Genomic DNA, 25322 nt, shown 5'->3' with positions numbered 1-25322 from the left:
TTCAGGTGCTTGTGTGTGTGTGCACATGCACAAACACAACCTCAGAAAAGGAAAGAAACCAGTAATTGGGCTCACAGACGATGTCATGATTGCAAGATACTTTACACAGTGTCCTTCAGGAGTGAATGGGCTTCCGTTCCCTGAATCTTTATGAGATTACATGGCGTGGTTTGATGTGCAGATAATACAATTCTGTGATTATGTCTTAGAAGAGTAGTGAAAGAACTTGAATAGCTGCCAGAGCATGTCCATACCCATCATCCTTCCCCCCCCCCCCCCCTCCACTGGCTTCAGAGATAAGTATGATAGAATGAAACCTTGGTTTCCTGAGGCAAAAGGCAAATCTTGGAAAGAAGTAAAAAATTAGCCCATGGGAGTGCTACAGCCCAAACATCATCTCCTCTGGGGACATCAGCTGCTCTACAAAGCAGGAGAAGAGGATGCAGCATGTCAGGACTGCGAAAGGTTGAAGAAGAATGCACGGTCCCTCTTACCCCACCATTCCAGTGCCATCTGCAATACCTCTGAATGCGGCTTGATGTACTCTTCTTTTCCTTTTCAGTGCTCCTTAGTGAGACATCCACATTTTGCTTTACTCACCATGAAGGCCACAGTCATTGCAACCTTCTTTGGTAAGTACAGTTGATGTGCTGCAATTGGTAGTTTGTGGGTTTGTATTCTCCTGCCCTGGCTGACCAGAGGCTGCTGGCTCCTTCTCTTCCCTTTGGACTCCACGGCTGATGAAGCAATTAGTGGCAGGTGGAGTAAGCCTTGACACAGCTTTTCAGAAACGGGCTACCCAAACTTCTTGACTTTGGCATAAAACCAATATTAATTACTCTAAGTACATGACCAGCTTCATGCAGTCCATATCAAATGGCACCTGTAATGTAAAGATTTCCCTCCAAAGAAAAATCAGCTGTTTCTTACATGGAAGCATCCCTTCCCAATTTTTCTCTGTGTTCTTGCTCTTTTCATGAGCAAAAAGGTGCCAAAGAAAAAGGCTATAAACATGTCTTGTTTTCTTTCCCCTGGCAGTCAGACAGGATCTTGCTTTTGAGGAACATGTAGAGACTCCAGAATTTGCAATTAATCTTACATGAACACTCAGGTTGATTAAGCATGATTTCTTAGTGTACTTTACTTACATGTCTCCCTTTGATGAAGACCAGCCACCACGTAGCCTGACGGTGCTGTATGACTTCAGTTGTGATATTCCCAGGCAATATTTCCTCTAGCCTGGATCCTCAAGTCTGGCGGGATAGCCATTCTCAGGTCAAATTCATAGCTATCTATGTAGTTCTGTCTTTACTAAGAGACCAAATAACTTTCTCCACATTAAATTATGCCCTCACATTGCACATAATTGGGACTTCGCACTTTATTTTCCACTAGTTCACCCTTTTTTTTTTCTAATCATGGTTTTGCCTTGGTTGCACAACTGCAATCAGTGACAAAAGGCCCCAATACTCCATCTATACACTGTCACTTCAGACACTGTGAGAGCAATTTTTCTTTAGAACAAGGTCTAGGATAGATTAAGTCTGCAAACTCTCTGCAACCAGTCTAGGGGGAGAAGAGTATAAAAGAAAGAAATAAGACTGCTGCTGCAAATTCTAGCAAGATTAACTTAACAAATGATGAGAGGATCAGCCAACATATCTTAGAGAGTTTCAATTCCCCCTGAAAGCTCAGAGAAGGGCAAGGTGAATAGGAAAGCAAGATATTTGTAATGAAGTTATTAATTACCCATAATATAGCACTTATAAAATAAGCACAGAGAATGAAGAGGTTTTGTATGTATGTCACGCACTTAGCAAGTAAATCTAACAAGGTACATATACATGCATATATTGTAATGTTTGTTTTAATGTAACAGTGAATGTCTTTTACTGTTACGCTTTTCAAATCAATCGTGATTCTACTTACTGAGGAAAATGAGTGCCCTTACTGGGACATGCCACACTAGAACCCTCATACAGTCTGTAATGTTGCCCAGTATCCCACACCCACCCCCACCAGTGAGTGAAATGCCACAGCACACAATTACAGGATAACCTCCCCGCCAGGTTATTAAGAAGGATCTTCCTCTCCCTAACTTCCCAGTTGCTTTACGCACAGAGCATGTTCCACCAACATCTCTATCACACCAATTACAAAGAGTTTCCAGCACTTTTGGAAATACTGGGCCTTTCATGGGACCACATGGACTCAATGGCATCTTTCGATAGTGAGTTCCACAGATGAATGTGTGAGCTGAACAGATTTTTAATCCCCTTCAAAAAACTGCCCCACAGTAGATACCATCTTGACTGTGAAGTTAACCAACAAGTAGAAACCTAGCTCTGGTTGAGAATATTCCCATTCCATTTTTTCAACCTGTTGATTCAAATTTGGGAAATCTCAAGCACAGGAGCTTGTGGTGACTGATGTTGATAGTCCCCCTTTTTCCTGATACTGTTTTCTTTGTTTTAGGTGTGTTTCTTATATGTACATATGCAGCTAAGGAAGCCACAAAGAAGATGAAGAAGGCTAAGCTATGTAAGTAGTCCCAGTAGTATTCTTGGCTGCTTTACAACCTGCATGTCTGATGCATTAAAAAAAAAAAAAAAAATTGCAAAGTGAGGTTATATTCTGGTAACTCTTCACAACTGGCTTCAGAGTCAATGGGAGTCAACTAACAGATTATTTTATTGAAATCAAACCACTAAGTAAAGTCTGTGCTACTGAACATGTGTAAAGGGGAAATTGTGTACTTCACTACTAAAATGTGTCTTCATAGGTCATTAAGTACTACACAAGGGTCTAAGCAAGCACCAAGATTTTCACAGAGACAGACAAATATGTGCAATGGACCTGCTGCAACACAAAGCATATGTAGCTGATGAGCATGAGAGAAGTGGTGCATGTCCTGTACACTAGGATGTATAAATTTCAGCTATACTGCTGTAAGAGTATTTCTGTCCACAGATTATTTTGCTCATCTAGTTGACAAACAAGCCTGCTGCGAGGTTGTGAACGCACACGTAAACCCCTTGTTCAAAGTAAATTGTACCCAGCAAATAGTTTTAAAAAGCAACAAGATAACGGGCTGTGGCTGCAGCCTGGCGGTGTAGATGGCACGGAGCTACATGAGCACATAGGGAGACTTGGGAAGCATCCTGCCTCGTATGTGCACAGTCCTTCCCAGCCCTGATTCACAGCCACCTCTTCCCTTACCCCCTCCTTCCAACATGTTAACCACAGCCTGGGTGACTACATTTCTTTCTCTCTCCAGAAAAGTGTCATAATGGGTATTTCCGTCAAAGAAACAAATATTGGAGGTCAGAAATATCCTCAGGCTTAGTTCCATCCTTAGTTGCAGCCACATCCCTCGGTATAGGGTTTATTATGTGTTATATTGTAGATGCAGAACACATAGACATGCCTTGTATCCCAAACCCATTGATAGAAAGGCATTAAGAGGAGGGCATCCCTGCCACTCAGTTACTCCTTGTTTCATGACAAGATCACTCAGCTATGAGAACATTCAATCTGACTTCACCAAGATTTTACACTCACAGATGTACCCCAGATCGACTGCGATGTCAAGGCGGGGAAGATAATCAATCCAGAATTCATTGCAAAATGCCCTCCTGGATGTCAAGATGTAAAATACCGTGTTTACGGCACAGACATTTATGCTTCCTTTTCCAGTGTGTGCAATGCTGCAATTCACAGGTGAGTGAGTTTAAACGAGCAAGGCACTCAGACAAAACCATCATTTCAGTGTAGGGAGCTCTCGGCTTTTCAAACCCTTTGAAGTTCCCACTGCCTTGTAGGTTTAATTACAGGCTGCTCTTCTAGTAGAAAACCTGCAAGAAAGACCACATGTGATGCAATGGATCCAGTCTTGTAAAGTGCTGTCAGTCCTGTGTTTCTATTGAAATCAGTCACATTTGAAGACACTTTCTCAACCTTTGAAGAAGTGGCTTGAGATTTGCAGATCTCTCATTCACACATAGAAAATTATTATTGTACTCTTATTATTATTCAAGTGGAAGATGGGGATGGAGCTGCTGCTACTTATAAAGCTGCAGAAAAAAAACAGGCATATCATCAGTGATGAATACACATAGCTCTCATACTTCTGGGATCAGTTTTGGTTCTCCAGATTTGAATTTAACTGTCCTTGATATCAAAGGCTGAGTTATGTTCTTTCAGGCCACAGAAAAGGACACTGGGCAAGAAGATGTATAACACAAATTTTATAGCACAATTTTTGCCGAGGTTCATTAGCCATGCAAAAGTGTGCATAAAATCTTAATGGCGAATAACTTCACCACAAAAACACAGCAGAACCCTAGGCAGGCTGTAAAGGCAGGATGCATTCAGCTGAAAATGCAGTAAGAACTTATGAAGTCTTGACTTTGAATTCATTTGGAGTTATTTGAGCTATTGCAGTGCTTCCAGTTCTGTGAAATAGCTTGGATCTTGACTAAAGTTGACTAGTTTAGGCTTTGGGACTTCGTACCTTACCTTTGCACTGCGCAGTGCACAGGCTGCCGTGCCTGTGGGCATAGGGCTGCCACCTCCTGGCTGCAGCTCTGCCTGCTCGGCCCTTGCTGGGGAGGCGACTGCAGGGTGAGCGGCTTCCCAAAGACAAATTCTTCCTTCAGAAGCTTGTGCACAATGGCAATTGCTTGTCTCTGCACGCAGAGCTTGTCCCAAAGGGAAGCTACAAAATACTGATAGTGACTGCAGTTTCCCCCATAGTTCAAATGCTGGCTGCCTATATTGTTGCAGTGAGGGTTTCAGTTTTCCTCATTTGCCACCCGGGTTTGGTTTTGTAAGCTTATACATTGCATTTCTGCAGTGAATTTCCTTTCCTTACACTTATTTTACCAGCAGCTTCTTGCAATCATCAGAGAAACATACAGCTCTAACACATTCTTCACCCTTGTTTGCTGCCCATCACTTATTTTCCCGCACAGTGCTGTCATGGCCAGCCCTACCACCCCTCCGGAGTCACAGTCGCCTCCTGGTTTGCCCGCTTTCCTAATGATGCCGCATCAGGTTGCATGAATCACAGAATCATTTAAGTTGGAAAAGACCTTTAAGATCATCGAGCCCAACCTTTAACCTAACCCTGCCATCCCACCACTAAACCATGTCCCTAAGCGCCACATCTACACAAGCTTTTAAATACCTCCAGGGATGGGGACTCGACCACTTCCCTGGGCAGCCCATTCCAGAGCCTGACAACCCTTTCAGGGAAGAAATTTTTCCTAATGTCTAAACGACATGAACTAATGAACTGGAGGTTTTCTGTTTGTCTTGAGCTACATGTTGCGTCGTATGTCAAACAGCATTTAATGTGCACCGCACATGGAGCCTGCCAGGTTTTCTACAGCTCCCAGCAATATTGAGTTCTGTTTACTCCAGGCTTAGGTCAGAATCAGGCTTATTCTTTTGCAGATAACATATACCAGAACTCAAAGAAAACATTAATCTTTTACAAAAGAAAAAGTCAAGCGAGTGGGAGATTTGCCTCAAATTTGTATTTCTGTCACATGGTTGGCCCAAAACCTCCTTGAGTACCTCTCCCTGTATCTTCAGCCATTCAATCAAGCTATTCAGTCAAGCTTGCAGGAATTTTAACGAAGGCAGTAGCATGTTCTTGTGTGCAACTGGGTCAACCTTAACACGGGGCCAATAGATCAGTGGGAAGAGCAAACAGATCCTGACAGCACTTTGTAACAAACTGCTCTTCTCTACATGGAAGAAGTACAAATATTTCTTAACAGCAGACTTAGTAGCAGCGTCACAGCTCCACTACAGCCCCTGGTTTAAAGGTAGAAGTGAACGCTTCATACCTCTTGCATTGGGGGAATTTCCACCTTCAGACACCACGTTTTCCCCTTGCAGTGGTATAATCGACAACGCAGGTGGGAAGATCCTCGTCCAGAAAGTCGCTGGCCACTCCGGTTACCGCGGGAGCTTCTCCAACGGGGTCCGGTCCCTGTCACTGCCGCGCTGGAGGGAGTCCTTCCTCGTGTCAGGTACCGTGGTGGAACGCCGGAGCCGCCTGCTCTCCTCAACCAGTCAGGCAGCAACGGGCTGAGGGGGAAGCAGCTTTCTCATTTTAAAGATCTCTTTAGTCACCGCATGCCCTAGCTTTAGCATGAATAATGCACTTGAGACAGTTTTTATTCTGGGCTTCCTATGTAGCCCACCAAGAGACATACACCCTGCCAGCAGTGTGCTCTGTTCAGCCCAGTGTGGGTCTGAGCCCCCTGCGGGAAGTGACAGGCTGATTGACTCTCTGAGGGCACCTTAATTCTTGCTATTAATGCATAAAAGCCAAGCCTCAGTACTGACGGGGAGGTCTTCCTATTGCACTTGCTCTCCACCCTGGTAAGTCATGCTGCTAAGGGAGCTAATGGGCCTTTTGACTATTTGAAGCATCCTCAGCCTGCACTCGAGTTCACATCTTCTGAAGCAACTTCTGACTTCTCTCAACCCTTCTCAAGCCTCATATAGCCATACCATATTTATGCTGACCCTATGTTAAGCAATTCTGTTGGTGCAACCCAAGGACGTTATGAATTCTCCCCAACTCTGTTAGCCAAATAGTTGTGATACCTACTCAGTGCATGAAAAGCCATCTTAATTTAATGCTCATTCCTCCCCGTAATATATACAGCATATCACTTGCATTCACTGACAAAATTCACAGAATTTTTTTTTTTTTTTTAAATACCTCCCCTTTACACCAGCTTCAGATTCTCTTGAACCTAGTGGCACTCATTCTACCTGAGTGAAAGGAGAGTCTAATTTACATTGCTTTCCAGAGAATTTCTAAATCTAATTTTTTGCTGCATCCATACAGTGGATCAGTTCTTGCTGGTCCACACTTTTGGAGGTTTAGGATAGGTACGACCAATTGATGTTAGTTAACCACATCATTCCTGGGAAAATCAACAGCTCAAGCAACTGAACAGCCACTAAAAATGTGAAAATTTGTGGACAGCCAAGGAGGTCTCAAAGTGACCAAAAGGAACTGTCATCTGGAATTTGCATTAATATATTTGCATGCACTTTTTACAGCATTCTGCCATGGGTACACCACATTAGGAGAAGAATTTATTTTGGATGAGTAATAATTTCCTGGAATAGCTGAACTGCTACTTGTACTTGTTGCTGGTTTTTTCCCCAACAAACAGCACATTGTCATTATGGTACATAAATGGGAAATAAGATTTTTTTTTATCTCAGCAGATGTTCGTTTGTTATCCCATAAAACGGTAGGAATTTTTGATTTACAGTAACAAATCTGTATTCTTCATTAATGAGACACTATAAAAAATGATACAAGAGAAAGTAACAAGCACGTGTAAGAGGGGATGATGGGGAATCTGGGTATGTGCAGGCATGCTGAGATTTATCCCTCATGCACTTAATTTTACACATGCTGAGTGCTCTCACTGATGTCAGCAGAACTACTTAGTTTATAAACTAGCTCAAGTGTAAATCTACCGTAATATATCCTGTATCCTATAATGTATCATATTTCATATACAAATAGGAAGAAAACTCTTGCTGTAACTACCAAAAATGTGGGAATTTTAGAATTTTAGAGAGAAATTTAGAAGGCTAAAACCCCAGGAAGGCTGTGCTGTTCCTCTCGGCAGCCTGAGGCTGAATGCAGACAGATCTCACTCTCAAAAAGAGATGAGTTGGGTTGTTTGGGTTTTTTTTACAATTATGAGTCATAAAAAGACAGAGCTGCATAAAGCATCCCCTAATAAAAATACAAAGTCACCTAAGGCAATGATTTCAGGACAGCTTTAGAGCTTGAACTGAATCCCCTATTCTCCAGCCGAATCCCCTTTCAGCAGACCAGACCCACATGCGCTACGGTACCCTGGAAACATGCCAAGAGTTTATTCCTGGTCAGGATATTGTCACCAAGAGTTTGTGATGTTTAAATTGTGAATGAGCATCTGCACAAAAGAGCACAGAAGAGGAATCCTCTGGGGACGCAGGCAATGAAGTGGCGTGATTTAGGGGCAGAGGGGGACAAGGTCTGTCCTCCAGGATTAAAGCAGCCAGCGCACCGGGAGGTATGCAAATCTGCTGGTATTCACGTTCAAGCACTGAACTGCCTTGGCACTCAGTTGAATGACTCTATTCAGTTCAGTGGGAGTTTTGCAGCTAGTGGGTTAAGAAAACAGAGTCCTAAACCCCTGGGTTTGCTAGTCACAAATAAGCGTGAGAGGGTGAACAGCTACCACCCCATAGCTTGTTCTTCAACGGCCAGAAGCTGAGGTTTTCAGCTCACATATAAACCCATTTTTAAGTATGTCAAGCCAGCTCTGACCTAGATGCATGTTTTCCAGACAGTGGAAAAGACATATTACCATTGCTCCAGAGAGCAGGGCCACATTCAGGTCAGGCCTCAGACCTACCTCTTGATCACATATGGGAAGCAAGTTGCTGTTGATCAAAAACCCTGGACTCTGGGAACAGCCAGCCCCCATGCCAGCCAGTTTGTTTGCACAGCAGTGGGCTTCATGTTTGCATTAGAAATCAGCTTAGCACAGAAATATTCTAAATTAAAATCAGATTATTACTCTATTGCTGCATCTGTGTAACAACCGCTCATACCTGACAAGTCTGCCTCTGTTGGGGATAAAGAAATGCATTTAGAAATTATCTGCAATCCTATAACTTTTCTGTCTGTCTACCAAATTGGCAGAAGAGCTCCCTAGTCCCGCTTGGCTCCTGATCCCAGTTTTGGCTCAGAGGGAAGTGGAAGTGAAGACCTGCTGCCCTTCACTTAGGCCAGCTTCTCTGAGAGACCAGAGGGCAAAGAAGAAGCTCCTTCCACCTTGTCCTTGCATGCTGACTTGCCAGCTCTGATCTTTGACAGATCTGTGTTGACTTTAGTGGAGCTGCTCTGACTTTATACCACTGTAAATGAGAAATGGATTAGATCCTTACATTATTACTTCATTAATATCTCAGACTAATTTCTTCATCTAGGGTTTTTTAAAGACAACTGACATTTCAGAAAGGAGTAAAACAAAGGAGAAAGAAACATGAAAAGGGACAAAGGACAGTGCCTCTCCAACTCCATGGTCACCCCTGGAGGACCAGTTCCTCTGGCATATACCCTTCTTTGTGTGCCACCACAGGGGCAATAGCCCTGAATTCCCAGGACTGGCTCAGTCTGTAGAGCAGCTAATTCTGTTCAGTGCTGTTGGTCTCTGAATTAATCACCCAGGATGACATCTGGCATGCTTGTCGTGCCATATACACCTTCTAAAGGAATCCACCAAAGGAATAAAGGAAAGCAAACAGCATCACCATCATGACTCAGATTTTGCAGAGGTGGAGGTAGGTCTCACTTGAGGTGGTCCAGACACAGCTTACAGCACAGCGTCTTGTAGCAACAGTCACCAGGGCTACACTGGGCTTCTCTGCAACACTTTTCATTCAGTGATAGATGGGAATATACAAACTGCCCCGAGAGATGGAATTGCATGGCCACATGTACCAATAGAGATGGCACGTGATGCGGCACTAAAAAGATTTGTGGTTCAAAGCTTCACTGGGAGAGGTACCTCATTGTTTTAAGACAGGACTCTCATTTTGCATCTAAATATAGGTACCGTATGTTCCCACACACAAGCATAGCCTTCTCTCACTGTTATTACTGCAAAAGACTGTTGCCAGAAATGGCATGCTGCAAAAGCGAGGTCAGTGAAGAATGCCACATGCATGACAAAATGAATCCCACATCAAACATGCTTTCTTATGCAACTGCAGAATTGGGCACTGGAAGAGGTGGCCTAGGGAGGCTGTGGGTTTAAGTACAGGTTATACAGATGTCCATCAGGAATGGTCCCCTTATGCTTAACACCATTTGAGAGGAAAGGAATGAACTAACTGACCTCTTCAAAACTTTCCCAGGACTGTGTTTTCAGGCTTTCTAACTTTTTTTTTTATGATGCTGTATATAGGAATTGGTACTTTTAGTGGCACGGGTTTGAGATTCTGCCATCAGATGAAAGAAATCTAAAAGAAAATGAGCTGGGCAGTGAAGAAGTGGAGTCTGATTCTGAATGCGTATGTTAGATGGGAGTTTTGTTGCAAGAAAACTTAGATATTTTTTTTTTTGTGACTTTTTTTAATGATTTTTTTTTTGTAGAGGGCAAGCCAAGAAAAGGTGACATACCCATCAACTCTTGAATATTCTCCTTCAAAAAGCACAGCTGTTAAATCAGGCAAGTACTTATGACTGACTCTCCCTTACACCCATTCACAACTATCTGTTGTAGCTTCTCTGTTGTGTAATACAAAGATATAATTATTCAGAGTCAGAAGTTAATGCATCCCTAAGTATCTCATCCAAATCCCTCATGGTATTTTTTACGTTAAGCATATGGAAATTATACCAGACAATTTTGGTCGTACCATGTTGCACAGACTTCTGTTCCCAAGTACTCACTGCTAGTGAGTATGATGCTGTACTGACGTGTTGCACAGACTTCTGTTCCCAAGTACTCACTGTTAGTATGATGCTGTACTGACAATATGAAAGCATTTGAGGTTTTATATGTTGACTTTCTCCTGATGCTATTTGTGTTATCTTTTGGGGTATTCAGTGCTAAGAATATAACAATAAATAATAATAGAATACTAATGACACAGATGGCAACACACTGCAGGTTTAGCTAAGGATGATATGATAAGGGACTACCCTGTATAACCATTTTAGTCAGCATACTACCCTGTAAGACTCAACTCAGTTTAAATAATTTAGTTGTTTTCAGAGGTCTTTGATCAAATCTCACACCGGGGGTAGCTGATATTCAAGTGTACGTGAAGTGCCTCTGTCACTGAAATGACACTTATATGTGCCCCCCGTAACAAATGGGTAATGTTCAGACTCTTCCTTGGGGGTATGAATGAAAACAAAACGAATGGTTCATACTACTATAGACTTCCCTAACATGGCTCTTTTGCTGAGCCTGAGCATTCCTGAGCTTATCTTCTGGGAGCTGTGGTATAACAAAACATGCTGTATATCTTCTCCCTGCACTCAAATGCCTGTCAGTGGGTGCATCCATCCAAGGACACACAGAGGTTACATGGCGTCCTGCTCTTTCTCCTGCCCATTACTGTTTGGTCCGTGGAAGCAAAGTACAGAGCTCTTCCCTTGTCTTTAGGCTTTAACTTGCACAAAGGCACATTTTCATCTGACCGTTGTAGCTGTTCAGATGGAATATGCGTCACTCAAAGCCATGCCTGTAGTTTGCAATGCCTTTGCATTTACAGTCAAACACGTACAGATTTGTATATGTGCCTTGACCAGGTACGCAGAAATTACTGACCCAAATAGGCACTGCTAGAAGGGAGGCACTACCTTAGAAATGTTGGCTTTTTCTAGGAAACAATGACTAACACCACTTCTCGTCATTCCCAAACGTGCCCACACGTGAACTATCAGCCCTAACGTCTCACACCAGACCAGGGACAGTCGCAGCCAGGGTAGGGCTCAGCAGGCTGCAAGCAATGATTTCTTCCACCAGTGCTAAAACCCCCATTAGGTGAGAATCAATATGGGAATGGGGAGCGTCATCAAGTCACGTCTCAGACATGCAAACCAACTACCAGGAGACTGTTCCTGCAGCAAACCAAAGACGCAAGTGGTTTCCTTCACTTTGTTCTTGAATCAAACAGTGCGAATGAAAATGTTAGGATCCTAGCAACAAAAACTGTGCATTCACACAGGGAAAACGCAGGATGACCAAAGGAGCAAATAACTGTTGCATCAAACTCAGTGCTTGAGGACACCAATGCCTTGCTTTGCCCAGTCCTGTCGCACAGGTAGCAAAGAGATCTGCTGGTCACAATCCATCTTCCCTGAGCCCCGCTTGGTCCTGTCAGCCCTCCTTAACCCTGCTGCCTCAGCCCGACAAACTCATCTGTACTCTGTTCTTAAGATAAAAATCTCTGTAATACAGTGCTGGGACCATCCTGTGATAGACTATTTCCTACTTCTTAATTTTAACTAAGCTACCTTTTTCTTCTGATTTAAATTATAGAGGCCACATTGCACACGTGGATACTTAAACCCATTATCTGTAGGAGGTAAAGGCAGTCCTTTGAAGATTGTACGCACTTGCTGCCAGATGAGCGAAAATCCTGCTTCGCATCTGATCAGCTGTCAGAGATGCAATTTTGGTCCTCATCCCAGGGACGACGGGTATTCATAGTGCCTGACATTTCTTTAAATGCTGCTACTGGTTACAGTGCTTCCCAAATGCCGGGCACAGCAAGACAAACCTTCCCAAAAGAGTAACTATTCACAGCTGCTAAAAACCACCAAAAGCTGTTGTTTTAAAAAATAATACAAATTTTTAGGAAGCCATTAACCCTGAAATAATTTCTCAAATAGGTCAATGCTGCCAAAATAGCTAGAGAAGAGAAAAATATGGAAGATCAAAATCTTCCAACATTCAGACAGACAAAAGCAGAGGCAGATTCTTTTGCGGAGTAGCAGTAAATGAACTGTAATAAACATTCCAAGTACTTTAATGACTTTGGGTCTTTAAGGTGAAGAAAGGGCCAAAAAAATCTCCCTTTTTCTTCTAAGCCTGTCCATGGCATTCAGGATTTGTTGCCATGATGATCTGACAATATCAGCCAAGAAAGAACTATATCTGAATGTGAATTAGCGGCTGAAATATTGCCTGTTCGCTGGTATTCCCCAAACACCCTACACACATCATGACCCTGATTCTCAGGCCAAGCTGTTACTCAGAGGAAAAATCAACAACAGGATGCATTAATCTTAGGAGTATTGGTTTGTTAGTGGTAAACCCCCATATTTATTGCTCACTTCAGAAATTCTATTGACATTGGCAGGAGCTTTCAGGCAGTAAAAATGCCTAAATTTGGCACCAAAAATATGGGGTGACCAGTCTCTAAAGGCACCCAGCCATCACTTCTTCTCACTTGATGAGGAAGCTCTGATTAGACTGACTGACCTACCTAATGCCAGGTGATGGGATGCCTTCCCTTGGGGACTTATAATCTCTAAAAAAGACATTTAAAATTATTTTCTTCCAGAGATGCGTTTTCTAATGTGCTTATTTTGCTTCAGAGCCTAAAAAGCCAATGCAAGACCTAAAAGCTACGAAGAACGCAGATACTGCTAAAGCATCAGAAAAACCATCAGAACAAGGTATGGGTTGGGGATCTCCGTGCTCTTTTACAGTATCTGTCTCAGTCTAAACTGCCTGCAGATGCTTATAGGAAGCAGATTGACACTGGTAACACATACAGCTTTACCTCCCCCATCCAACCTCTTCTCTACAGCCTCTTTCCCACCAAACCCACCCCCTTACACGAGCACCTGCGATGGTGCTTGAAGGACATGTGCCAGTTCAGAGAAGAGAGGACACCCTCTCAGTTTAATTTCTGCCCGTGCTTTGGGTGAGTTCAGGTGCCACGAACTTCAAAAGCCTGCATTACAGCTCTTGGCGATTTCCTACGTGGGGCATGTGGCCTGCCAACTCTTTGAGGGTACCGTGACGGAGATGGGCACCCTGCCTGCAGGAACCCTCGAGAGCCCTCCTCTCATGTTAAAGTCTCCACCAGAAACACAACCAACATGCACCAAGGCAACATCTTTTCTCTGCTTTTACTATGCCACTTCCTTGGGTTTTCTGCTGTTAGCTCCCAAGCTTCCTTGCTCCTTGCAGCCTGGGGTATAAATCCAGCCGATGTGCCTGCTTCCCAGCTCCAGGGGCACCAGATCACAGGGGAAGACTCACTGTGCCCTCTGTCTTCTTTCTTTTAGCGCAGCAACGTGGAACAGGGCACCACTCAGCCAAAAGAGAGCCATTCATACTGAATTTTTCAGCTGAGTTGTTTTGGTTTTCCTCTCAGCTCTCTTTCAGCGTTATCCCATTAAAACTGTCTTGAGATCTGAGTTTTTCACTGGCTAGCATTAGGTGGTAATTAATCCACCAGACAGTTTCATGACGATGCTTTCCAAAAGGAGAACATCCAGCAATAAAATACCAGCTTGTGCTGAGCAGCGATGAATAGACTGCACACCATTCCCTTTCAGCGTACACAGCACATCAGGCCGTCCCCAGGGCTGTGGGTGGGGAGGAGAGGAACAAGACGGAGGTGAACATGGAGTATATTTTAGGGCATTTTTTGGTAGATAGATGGAGAAGACAACGGCAAAGGCTCTTTTTCAAGACAATGACTTGAAAGAGCTGTAACCATGTTAACAACTTCATCTAAGGATATTTAGGATGCAAATTTTGCAACTTGAGTCGTCTCTGTTCTCACAACAGATGATATATTTTAAAAGTAGTAGCAACTGTGAGATGAGTCAAAGTTAGATGAAATCAGCACCTCCTGGGCGGTGCTTTCGCCGGCTCCCCTCAGGCAAAGCCCTAACACTGCCTGTGCTCTGGCTCTGACCCGCTCCCCAAATAACCATTACCTGAAAGTTCCCTTTCTGCCAAAAGCTCTTCAGTGCTGTGGTGGGCGATGCATATTTTACTCTGGTCTGTGACTCAGAATGGCCATCTTTTATTTCCAGATGTCACCCAGTTTCCATTTATATGGACTTCCTAACTGCTAAATTACACTGAGAAAAGTTGATGACAAAATGGAAACTGCAACTGGCCTGTTGAACCATTTCATAGGTGTGAGACATCTCTCAGGTTGACAGGCGTTCCTGGCCAAAGCATAGAAAGTACAAAGGAAACACTAAGGCAACAACAGGCTGTTGTCAGCCCTCCCCGGGGAGAGGCGTAATACTGCGTCACATCCATGCAGCAACGGAGGTACTAATGGCTCCGTAGATGAGGATGCTTGTAGACCTCCTGAGGAGAACACCAGTGTCTGGGTTGTCTTAAATAGTGGGCGCTATTAATGATTCTTCCATGCATGACACACATCCAGCTGCAGTGATTGTGTCAATGTTCCTACAGGGGACGCAGTCCGCAAAGAATATCAGACAACTCCAGTGCCAACACCAGCTACACAAATGGCCACCACAACCCCAACACCAACGACCACGACGACCGATCCTTCCACCACAACACCAAAGCCAACCACAACACCTGCAACAACCAGAACCACAACAGTTGCAGCTGCAGCCAAGACTCGAGCTGGACTTCATAGGGTCAGAGATATAGGTCAGTACCATGGATGTTTGGATTGCTTTCCTCCTGACCAGCTTTCAAGACCGAGTTGGACAGGGCTCTGAGCGACCTGATCTGGTTAGCGGTGTCCCTGCTCCCTGCAGGGGGTTGGACTGGTGACCTCTAGGGGTCCCTTCCAACCCAAAACGTTCTATGATTCTATGATTTCCTAAAATTTAAGGAACAAGACACATAGCTGAAAATACCATGATTTAGTAAGTCATGAATTCAGTAGTTCAATGTAGAAATATTAGGAGTGGATAAAGAAATTAGTTCCAGCAGATAGGCTGGAGAATTGTGGCATAGCCTTCGAGACACATACAAAAATCAATGTGTGTCTCAAACTCAAGTGTGTGTAGATTCCCTGAGATGAGAGGTCATCTGTGGTAAGCAGTGCAACTATGGATGGCCTTTATACTGTCATATAAATGGATTCATGGGGGAGTTAGGTCTCCATTCCCAAATGCTGTCATGATTTTCAGGTATAGGAGTCAACAAATAGTTCTTTGATTCAGGTGTCTGCACTGAAAGTTCAACAAATAGGTCAAGACTCATTTTAGAATTAACTTTGTGATAACTTTCAATAACTGAAAGTTGTAAATTTTTTTTTGGTAACAGCTTTTGGATTTTAAAGATCAAAACACTGAAGAAATTCTCATATGATTTTTTCCCACCTGGTTTTACTTAACATTTTCTCCTCTGTTTATTCTTATTCATTAACATTGGGGTTTTTTCATTCAATAGCTGAAAATTAAAATCTCTTATTTTTAGGTTCTAGCAGTGTCCACCCAGCATATTCATCTGTGGTAGCTGCAGCATCAAGTAAGTATGGTGAAGAAGTATGTGCCACAAGGCATGCAGTACAGTGTATTTTAAGGCAGCAATGATTCAATAACCTTTCAAGCCTCAGCAAACTCAATGACTGCATCCAAGTCTGGATTTAAACTGAAAAACAGATGCTTGGGCTGAATGTCAGAGATGCTGATCACCCACAGCTCTGGGAAAGCCTTTCTAGCGAATATCTGCGCATTTCAGCCTTGACAAATACTGGGTTTCGCAACACTTGAGACAAAGCTTGTGCTGTTTGAATCGTGTTTTCCTATTGCTTCCTTCTGTCTTACTCTCTCAAAGGGAGATGTGATTTAGTTGTAAGACACATGATGAAGAGGGCTGCAGAGCCATCTAAACTTAGGGCTGAAAGATCTGAAATGCCAGCTTACATTAAACCAATGCTCTTTCAAAAACCTCAGGCTGTGGTTCAGAGTCTGGCATAAATGTGATGTTATTCCTGGCGTGCCACTCGTGTTATTGACAGCGGGGTGGTGGCTGCTCAGACCTCGGCAACTTGATCCATAAGCCTCCTCCCATTCCAGGCCACAGCCTGCAATGCAAGTATTTAGAGGTGTTTTCCTACACAATGTGTAACTGCCCAGCTGTGCAGTCAAGTAAAGGAGAATATTTTCAACTATTTGCAAGTTTGCGAGCATGGGGATACGATTGCTTTTGAGTGAAAAGGGAGCTGGGCCATCATCAGGTTTTATGCCGCTATCTCTGAGTGCCTTGAGCTCAGCTTTGCTCTCATACATAATTGCGGCAGTCTTTTGGGCAATTCAGGTCTTGAGGGAAAGCATCGTTAAGTCAAATTTAGCTGCAAGCCCAGAATAAGGTCAGGGGCTGCAGGGGTTAATCTTACCAAGTCAAATGTACAGGTGTGTGTACAGCAGGATTTAAAGAAGTGCCAACACAATTCAAAGGGGTTTAAAATCAGTGGGAATCTGCATCATTTGGTACCTAATGTGCCTGGAAACCTGGTCCTGCTTGTTGCTCTCTTTTCTATTTCCTATTCCCGCAGGCCAAGCACAGACGAGGCCGTTACTGTCTTCATTAGCAATTAGGAAACCCTGTTTGAGGTTCCCTAGTCATTGAGAGATGCATGTGGAGGGTAAAGTTCTGGCAACCCCGAAATCAGTGGGAAGGTTTAGTAAGACCAAACCTTTAGTCAAAGAAAAATGAAAAAACAAATTAAAAAAGCACTTACTTTTTCAAGTCTTTCAGTGGTCACTTCATTGCACTTTGGATCCATCTTTCTTCACAATTTTCTTTACTGAAGTTTTAGGCATACATTAACTCCCAAAAGATTAAAGTGATCAGACAGGTTGTTGTGAGCTGGAAGAGTGGTGGAGACCTACTTCTGATTTCACAGACATCATTTCTAGGACCATGGCCAGCATGTCTGTACTTGGTACCTGGCTTCCTGACTTCATCTGATCCCTTCTTGATTCTAAAAAGACCGACTAAAAAAAAAAAAAAAAAAATAGAGAAAGTAAAATTCAGTTTTGAAGTGGTGACCATACACAAAGCAGTTTAGCAGTTTTCTCTGTCTGAAGAGCTTTTAGGACTCATTCCTATTATTCAGGACAGATTTTGTGATGAAGCTGTTGGCCTTAACCAGAGTTTGGCTTGACCGGACTGAATCAAATGTTCTCCTGTCCATCTTGGCTCACAGGGAGTTGCAGATCTACCTCTCACAGGGCATTGGTAGCATCTCAAAAGTGAATAGCCTTGAGATAGAACAGGGTCAGAATGAGCATGGCTGTGGCTGCTGTTAGCTCTGGCTTTTCCATTGCCAGCCACTGGCACCAGCAAAAGTTCACAGGGGCAAAAGAAAAGCAGGGCTTGCTGCTGAGAACATTAGAGCAGGGCCAAAACTCCTCCGTCCTTGCTCTTGCTGTTCTTTCCCCTTTATCTTCTGTCTGTCAAAGATACAGAAACAGGAAAAAATCCCTGAGACCCTACTACTCCATTGCAGGACCCCTGCTTTAAAGACTTGATGTGGCAAAACTGCTAAATGAAAAACCACTGATGCGACTAGCTTGACATTTGACAGCTTATTCCTATGTATGTGCCCTACTAGCGAGCGCAGATGTTCACCAGCGCAGTATACGGTAAAGGACAGTTCTGAGGGGGAAGCAGCAACACAGTGGGCTTTGAAAGTGGATGCAAACTCTCTCCTGCTCTGGGCACAACTTTAACTTCAGCCACGCTCTGGTACGCTGACAGCTTCTGCCTCTTTCCAACAGCACTTAGCCAAGCACGCTCCCAAGGGCCACAAACCCACTTGCCCTCTCCCATCCCAGCTCTTAGAATCATAGAATAGAATCATGGAATCGTTTAGGTTGGAAGAGACCTTTAAGATCATCGAGCCCAACCGTTAACCCAACCCTGCCATCCCGCCACTCAATCATGTCCCTGAGCACCTTGTCTACCCGTCTTTTAAATACCTCCAGGGATGGGGACTCAACCACTTCCATGGGCAGCCTGTTCCAATGCTTAACAACCCTTTCTGTGAAGAAATTTTTCCTAATGTCCAACCTAAACCTGCCCTGATGCAACTTGAGGCCATTTCCCCTCATCCTATCACCCGTTACCAGGGAGAAGAGAACAACACCCACCTCGCTACAGCTTCCTGTCAGGCAGTTGTAGAGGGCGATAAGGGCTCCCCTCAGCCTCCTCTTCTCCAGGCTGAACACCCCCAGCCACTCCTCGTAAACCTTGTGCTCCAGACCCCTCCCCAGCTTTGTGGCTCTCCTCTAGACATGTTCCAGCAATGCAACATCTTTCATGTAGTGACGGGCCCAAAACCGAACACTCTTCAAGCAATTCTTTCTTGCAAAGCTGCTTGCACCCTAGATGAGGATTGGGAATAAATCCAGTGGTCCGGTGAACACAGCTATCACAAGCCATGTCACGATCCTCAGTGCCTCAGCACAGCACTGAGCTGGCACCCAACCATCAGGCAGCGAGTGCCTGGGCATCCAACCACCACCATCGCCTCCACCACCACTATGGTTGCCACGGCCAGTGAAGGCATGGCAGAAACCAGCTTACTGGGGGATGGTGGTAACATGCCTTCACAGGGTACAGCAAGGGGGAACAGCCCCAAGGCCCAGCACAGTCAAAAGAAGTGTAGAGAGGAATCCGGACTGCTAACATGGGTGTGGAGGGTAGGGTTAATTCATTTAAAAAGTGGCATGATATACTTCTGATCCTGAGCTAATCTCTCTCTTACCCTCTTGTACTGTTTCTACTGACCTTGTAAACAGTGTTATATACACATTCGGGCTCGGTTGTGGCAAACCCGAAACAAGGCAAGCTCTCAGGCTCAGGGTTAATTTTCTTCCACCTCTTTGGCACGTCCTGATCTCTCTCATGGAACACGTGCCCTGCACAACCCCATACAACACTGCTGCACAGACAGCCTTATACCTCCACAGTCTGAAAACTCCACCTGGGCTAGCCGTGGTCCATCTGGAGCCAGAGCTACGAGCTTACTGTTTAACAGCCTTGCCAGTTTTGGCAGATGAGCCTGTTATTTCCTTAAACAGGATCTCTTTTGCTTCTGGAGTTTACAAGGTGTCTCAGGAGAGCTCCTAGAAATCCCATCAAAGGGCTCCCAGTGGCCTGTGAAGGTTCGAGTTTGGGTCAAACGCAAGCTTTTTGCTGTCACCTAATTTTGCAATATCAAGTTCCCAAGGAGCAGCAAATCCTGTTTTCTGAGACAACCACTCAAAATAGTCTCATTTATGATATCTTACTGATGAAAACATCTCAGGGGCCCCTGTCCAGTGTTCACAGGGGTCAGCTAGAACATTCCCACTGATTTCACCAGGCTTTGGAATTAATCTTTCTGGGAAAACTAATGAATAAAGGCTTGTTAAAGGACAGGTTTGTTAACAAGCTTCTTAAAAATAATTAATTAAATGAAAGGCATGATTAAAGACATGGTTTTCAATCTGCAAATGCTTTGAGCCTTCAGTATTTTTGAACAATGGGAATTTAATAACCCAATCACCTCAAAAAAAAAGCCTTTTGTGTAGATGGTGGTGAAGACATTTCAGACACATGAATTCTCCCACATTATTTCTGTCATCATCTCATTATTTACAGTCTGCCAGCTTGCTTGTGTCCACTCACCCTCTGCCAAAAGGGTAGCATCTGGTCTGGGGGGTTGTTTTGGTTTTCGGGCTTTTTTAAACCTTCCTTACACAACCAGCACTATTAGATGTACTGAAATAGAAATAAACACAGCTAACCAATGTGAGCGAGAGAAGGAAAGTTCTAAGGGAAAGCAAATCACAGCAGGAAGTACAAACCTTTTAAATGCAGACCAGAGACCTGTACAAGTAATATTCATAACTGAAGGGAACATTAACTGGGCTAATCGATATGACAGACAGAGCGAGGCCATCCTTTTTTTAAGCTGGCTCAAAACACACAGAGTTAACATCTGAGAAAGTATATTAATGAAAACTCTCTATACATGCACCATTAAGTAAGTAGCACAGCTATAAAATGAGATTCAGTGAAAAAACCCTGTAGTCCTGAACCAAACATGGTATAAATCACACTTTTCTATTTTGATGTCTACTTAGGACAGGTTCAGGCTGCACAAGGAAGAGGACAGAATACAGGTATGTCTTCAGTTAATAATAACTAGTAATGTGTATTACTAGAATACTAGAAAACCTTGTGTTTACGTTACATGTACTAACCAATATAATATTTTCAAAGCATTCAGGGGCACTTCCACCTCTGCAAGTAACAGGAATATTTTACGACCCAATACAGGTAAAGGCATTACAGCCCCTTCCCTAATTCCTCCCCGTAGCTAGTTCCACCGCTCACATCTGCCGAGTTGCACAGCAATGCACTGTTTTTCACTCCTAACCACTTTCATAGCAGGATGCAGTGAGAGCAGATATCGCACTGGTTATTGCATGACAATAGCGTATACTTTTAGGGAAAAAAAGAAAGGGGAATAATTAAAATTAGAATTGTTCTCCAAAATAGTATTCTAAATCCATTTATAAAGGTCTTTTACAACATCTGCTGTTGCAAAAAGGGAAGGGAACTTTGTGTCTATGTATGTTTGGGGGCTGAAGGCCCAACCCTGAGAGGAGATGCGTGTTTTCAGTTCCCAGGTCCTGAGCACGATCGGCATCTCCAGGACCCACCACTGCTTGTTCCAGTGCACAGGTGTATAGCTGCACTGCACAGCACCTACTAACACTTCAACTCTTTTCTTCTGCTTCTGATAACCTCTTTCAGCTTTTAAATTCCCTTTTTTTTTTTTTTTTTTACATCCATAGTTTCCATCTTCCTTTTCCCTTCGGTTTGAAAACACATGCAGAAAGACAGTTGGGGTCCACCGCCCCCCTTGCGATGGTGCTGCTCCCTCCTTGCCCGCTGGTGCCTAACTTCTCGCCTCTTTGTCGGCTCACACAGGTATTCAGCAGCGCCAAGAGCCTGTTGCCGCCTTCCGGAGGGCCGCCAGCTCTCCAGCCCACCTGGGTGAGCAAAATTGCTAGCAGCACATTTTCCTGCTCTCCTTCATAGCTTTAGCAACCCCAAATTAGCCCTCAGGCAGTACCGCAGATCGTTTTCATGAGTCCTGGAGGAGGACCAGGGTGAGCCTCACAGACTGAATGCCAACTAGCAGCTTCCTGAATGCAAAAGGCAAAGGACAGCTCGGTCACTGGCGAGCTGTTGTTTCAGGCCGTGGGAATCGACATCTACCACAGTGTTTGCAATTTTCCTTATTTGTTAGTCAAAACAAGGAACAAAAAACAGCTCTGTGCAGGCTATCAGGTTTGCAGAACTAAATCTTCTGTTCCTTGTTGTTCCCAGAAGCCTGCAGGCTGATTGCGACTGTAGAGGTTGCCTTTAATGAGTGTAGGAACATCACCTGTACTTTCTTTCCTCCCTGGCTGTGCAATTCGCCATCTTTCATCAGCAAGCTGCCCTGTCAATGGGCGCTCTGCAAGGCCACCGACAGCTTCCCAGGGCTCCAGAGTGCTCCGTGGCCATGCAAACACCAACTCTCCCTTGACGGGACAGCAAAGTTTCTCAGAGATGGATTTTGTCTGGGAGCATCCAGAGTAGGGTGAGGGATGGGAGCCAGGGTGGCAGCAAGGCAGGCAGGGCTGCCCCTCACTGACAAGGGCTGCAGACCCATAGACCCCCAAGAAGAAGAGCAGAGCAGGTCCAGGGGTGGTACCTGGGGCTAGCCCACAGCCCAGGCTGCCAGGCAAGTCATAGAATCATGGAACCATAGAATGGTTTGGGTTGGAAGGGACCCCTAGAGGTCACCTAGTTCAACCCCCCTGCAGTGAACAGGGACACCTTTAACTAGATCAGGTTGCTCAGAGCCCCATCCAACCAAGTCCCCAGCAGTAAGGCAGTGCTGACCAACTGAGGCAGGACGCTGGACAAGCAAGGCAAGGTCAGGATCAGGACAGCAAGGTACTAGAGTAGGCACAGATGCAAGGAGCAAAGTCAAAAGGTATGCACTTATGTCCAGTCCCCAAGCAGCATGGGTAGAGGCCCTCAGGGATGCTTCCCACAGCCCTTTCTCACACACAGCCCTTGCTCACCATTGCACCCAAGCAGGGTGACAGAGCTGTGGCAGAGCTGACCTGGAGCACAAGCAGCCAAACCCCCTGGGGAGGGAAAGGCTGCAGAGCCTGAGGGTGGTCCTGGGGCCAGGAGGACTTTGGTGAGAGCTAGGAAGGACGGGATGGGTATTGCAACAGGAGAGAGCAAAGCAGTCATTGATGTTGAGGTTAGAGGAGGTTATTAAGCAGCAGGACTTCCTGCATAACGTGGGCCAAGTACCCAGCAATGTCCCCATCAAAACAACAATTTGAACTTGAGTTGCAGCATATTTAAAGTGGTTACACTCCTCCTCCTCCTAAGATTTACTCTATTCCCTCACTTTTACACCTCTCCTCCTTGTTTCAGTCTTCTCTTCCCTCTGTTTTCCATCCACGTCCATACCGATGTCTAAGCCAGTTCTTTTTTTTTTTTCCTAATCTCACGAGTTTTGTGCTCCCCCGACACCCTTTGCCCTTGTCAAAATCCAGTGCCCACCTTTAGAGGGATCACAGGGGGGCAATATTTGCTTGTGCAGAACAGCAGAGCAAATATATTGCCTGTAAACATGCCAGTCACGGCAATGCACTAATTACGTGACACCACGTGTAGAGCAGGGATAGCCTGTGGTGACAGACCTACCTTCCTGCCAAGACTGAAATGGGAAGAGCCTTAACATCTGGACCAAAAGATGTGCTGGGTAATCCTCAGGCTAGCCAAATCTTTGCCAGAGAGGCAGGGGAACACAGTGCTGAGTCTTCTTTAAGTCAAAGTGAAGAGTTTGACCCCACCAAATTGCTTAAGGCACCTTAAGGTCCCCCCAAAGGTGATTACAAAGTGCAAATTTTCCGTCATGAATTATTCTGTTTTCTACATCACAGAACAAGAAGGGAAAAACCCACGAACACATACTTGCTATATTCCCAGTGAGTTCTGATCTTTTTTTCAGCCCAGGTTTTGGCAGCTCGGATGTGTTGCTTCCAAGCAGCCAATTTTTTTAATTATCAAAGGGAAATTCCTGAACAACTCCTTGCTTTCTTGGAAAGGAGAGTTGTTTTTCTCGATCCTACCAAGCGTGCACATGCAGCTCTGCAAACAACAGCGATCAGTTCTGCAGGTTTGGCCGGGCTGTCGAGGAACTTCCTCTCATCAGCTCAGGTTAGCAAAAGGGTATGCGGGGAAAAGTCCCACCCCAACACACTGGGCCTCAGCAGCTTCTTGCTCTACATTCTTCAGAAGGTCTCAACTCTTCCAAGCTCTTAACAATGCACATTAACTCTCTTGAAATCCTATACTCACTTAGCCCAGAATTTTTCTCAAGACAATTATACTGAAGAGTTGTGGTAGTGGGGTTTTGTTTTTTTTTTTTTAAAGACCAGTCTTGGAATATTTTAAAAATCAACCCTTGATTTTTATGGGCATCATCAAGTGAAAAAAAAGAAAAAGCCCTAGCTGCTTATAAGAATAATCATTTCCCATTCAGATATGCATTTCATTGAGAGCCTGCTTTTGTTATGTGTCTTGGACTACATGCAAGAAATAGAGCTTTTACCTGGATTTACGGGTCACTGAGAAACCTGTATCTTCTGCATATTTGCAGACAGCTACCCAAAATCCTTGGTGCTTATCTTCATTAAGAAGTAGAAAACAGGGTCTTTCTCACCATAGCAAGTTTTAAAAGGATACAAACCAGGAGAAAACTGCTCAAAGAAGCAATAGACAGCTCTGACCCATAGGGGTTTGGACAGACTAGAGCACCTGCGGTCATCGGAGTCAAAGTGGTTCTTGGGAAGAGTGAATCTAGAAAAACCTTCAGCTTCGCTCCTACTGGCAAAAAACCAGCCTTTTTCTGGAGTTACCAAGAAGCATCTGCCTTTTCTGAGCTTTAACAGTTGGAGAAGCCAGAGGAGCCTGTGCTGCAGTCACTGAGGATAGTCCCTGGCAATGAGCTGGCAGCAGATGCAGACCCATGGTAAGCGGGGCAGGCACGTTCCCTTGCTTGTGTCCTTCAGCTCACATCCCTGCTTACGAAGAAGAGCCAGGGGATCTTTGCACAGCTCCTTGGCTGGTTTCATGTGCAGTGCAGTTCTGCCTGCTTTAAGCACCTCTTCCCCCTGCAACCCACAGAGCAACATGTTTGTACAGAAGACTCAAGAAGTGCGGGGTCATCTTCACGATCTTTGCCTTGGCTGTTTTTTTTCAGCTGGTCAGGCTGAAAACTAGCTTCATACGAGTCTTTTCACAGTCACTGGAAACTTCTCTGCCTCAGGAGGGTGAAGCACACCTTTCGAGGTTATCTACTCACAAGCTGCTTTCACTGAACTCTGTTGTTCTTCTCTGTGACAGCATTCAGGAGACACATTGGCCACTCTGATAACAAACAAGCACCAGCTCTTCTCTATGGATAGGGTCCTCCTGCTCTGCAGCCAGCCCCCCTAGCTCCAGCTGCTGTTTCCTCATGACTCTGCTAAGGGATGTACAAAATTCTGGCAGATGCCCCTGCCCAGGTGGATGATAAACTAGGAATATTCCTCCCATCTTTCCTCCTGTTTCCTTGCCCATTACCCAAGGCCTGCTCTTCCTTCGCCCTACTTAGAATCATAGAATGTTTGGGTTGGAAGGGACCCCTAGAGGTCACCCAGCCCAACCCCCCTGCAGGGAGCAGGGACA

The 25322-nt window shown here is 44.5% G+C and overlaps 1 protein-coding gene across 1 annotated transcript in view; it reads left to right on the top strand.

The window, feature by feature from the left end:
• VIT (vitrin) overlaps positions 1–25322 on the top strand; it is a 63004-nt gene that overhangs the window by 23335 nt on the left and 14347 nt on the right. Inside the window, 12 exon segments of the mRNA XM_009636444.2 lie at positions 563–632; positions 2476–2541; positions 3564–3720; positions 5908–6041; positions 10196–10214; positions 10216–10271; positions 13157–13237; positions 15009–15215; positions 15993–16043; positions 20654–20692; positions 20793–20849; positions 21507–21572. Of these exon segments, the coding sequence (XP_009634739.1) occupies positions 602–632; positions 2476–2541; positions 3564–3720; positions 5908–6041; positions 10196–10214; positions 10216–10271; positions 13157–13237; positions 15009–15215; positions 15993–16043; positions 20654–20692; positions 20793–20849; positions 21507–21572 (964 nt within the window). The 5' untranslated portion in view covers positions 563–601.

Source organism: Egretta garzetta, unplaced genomic scaffold (assembly GCF_000687185.1).
Source record: "Egretta garzetta isolate BGI_Z169 unplaced genomic scaffold, ASM68718v1 scaffold54, whole genome shotgun sequence".
Lineage (NCBI taxonomy): Eukaryota > Metazoa > Chordata > Aves > Pelecaniformes > Ardeidae > Egretta > Egretta garzetta.
Note: the sequence above shows the minus strand (reverse complement) of the source record. Positions and strands in the feature narration are given on the sequence as shown.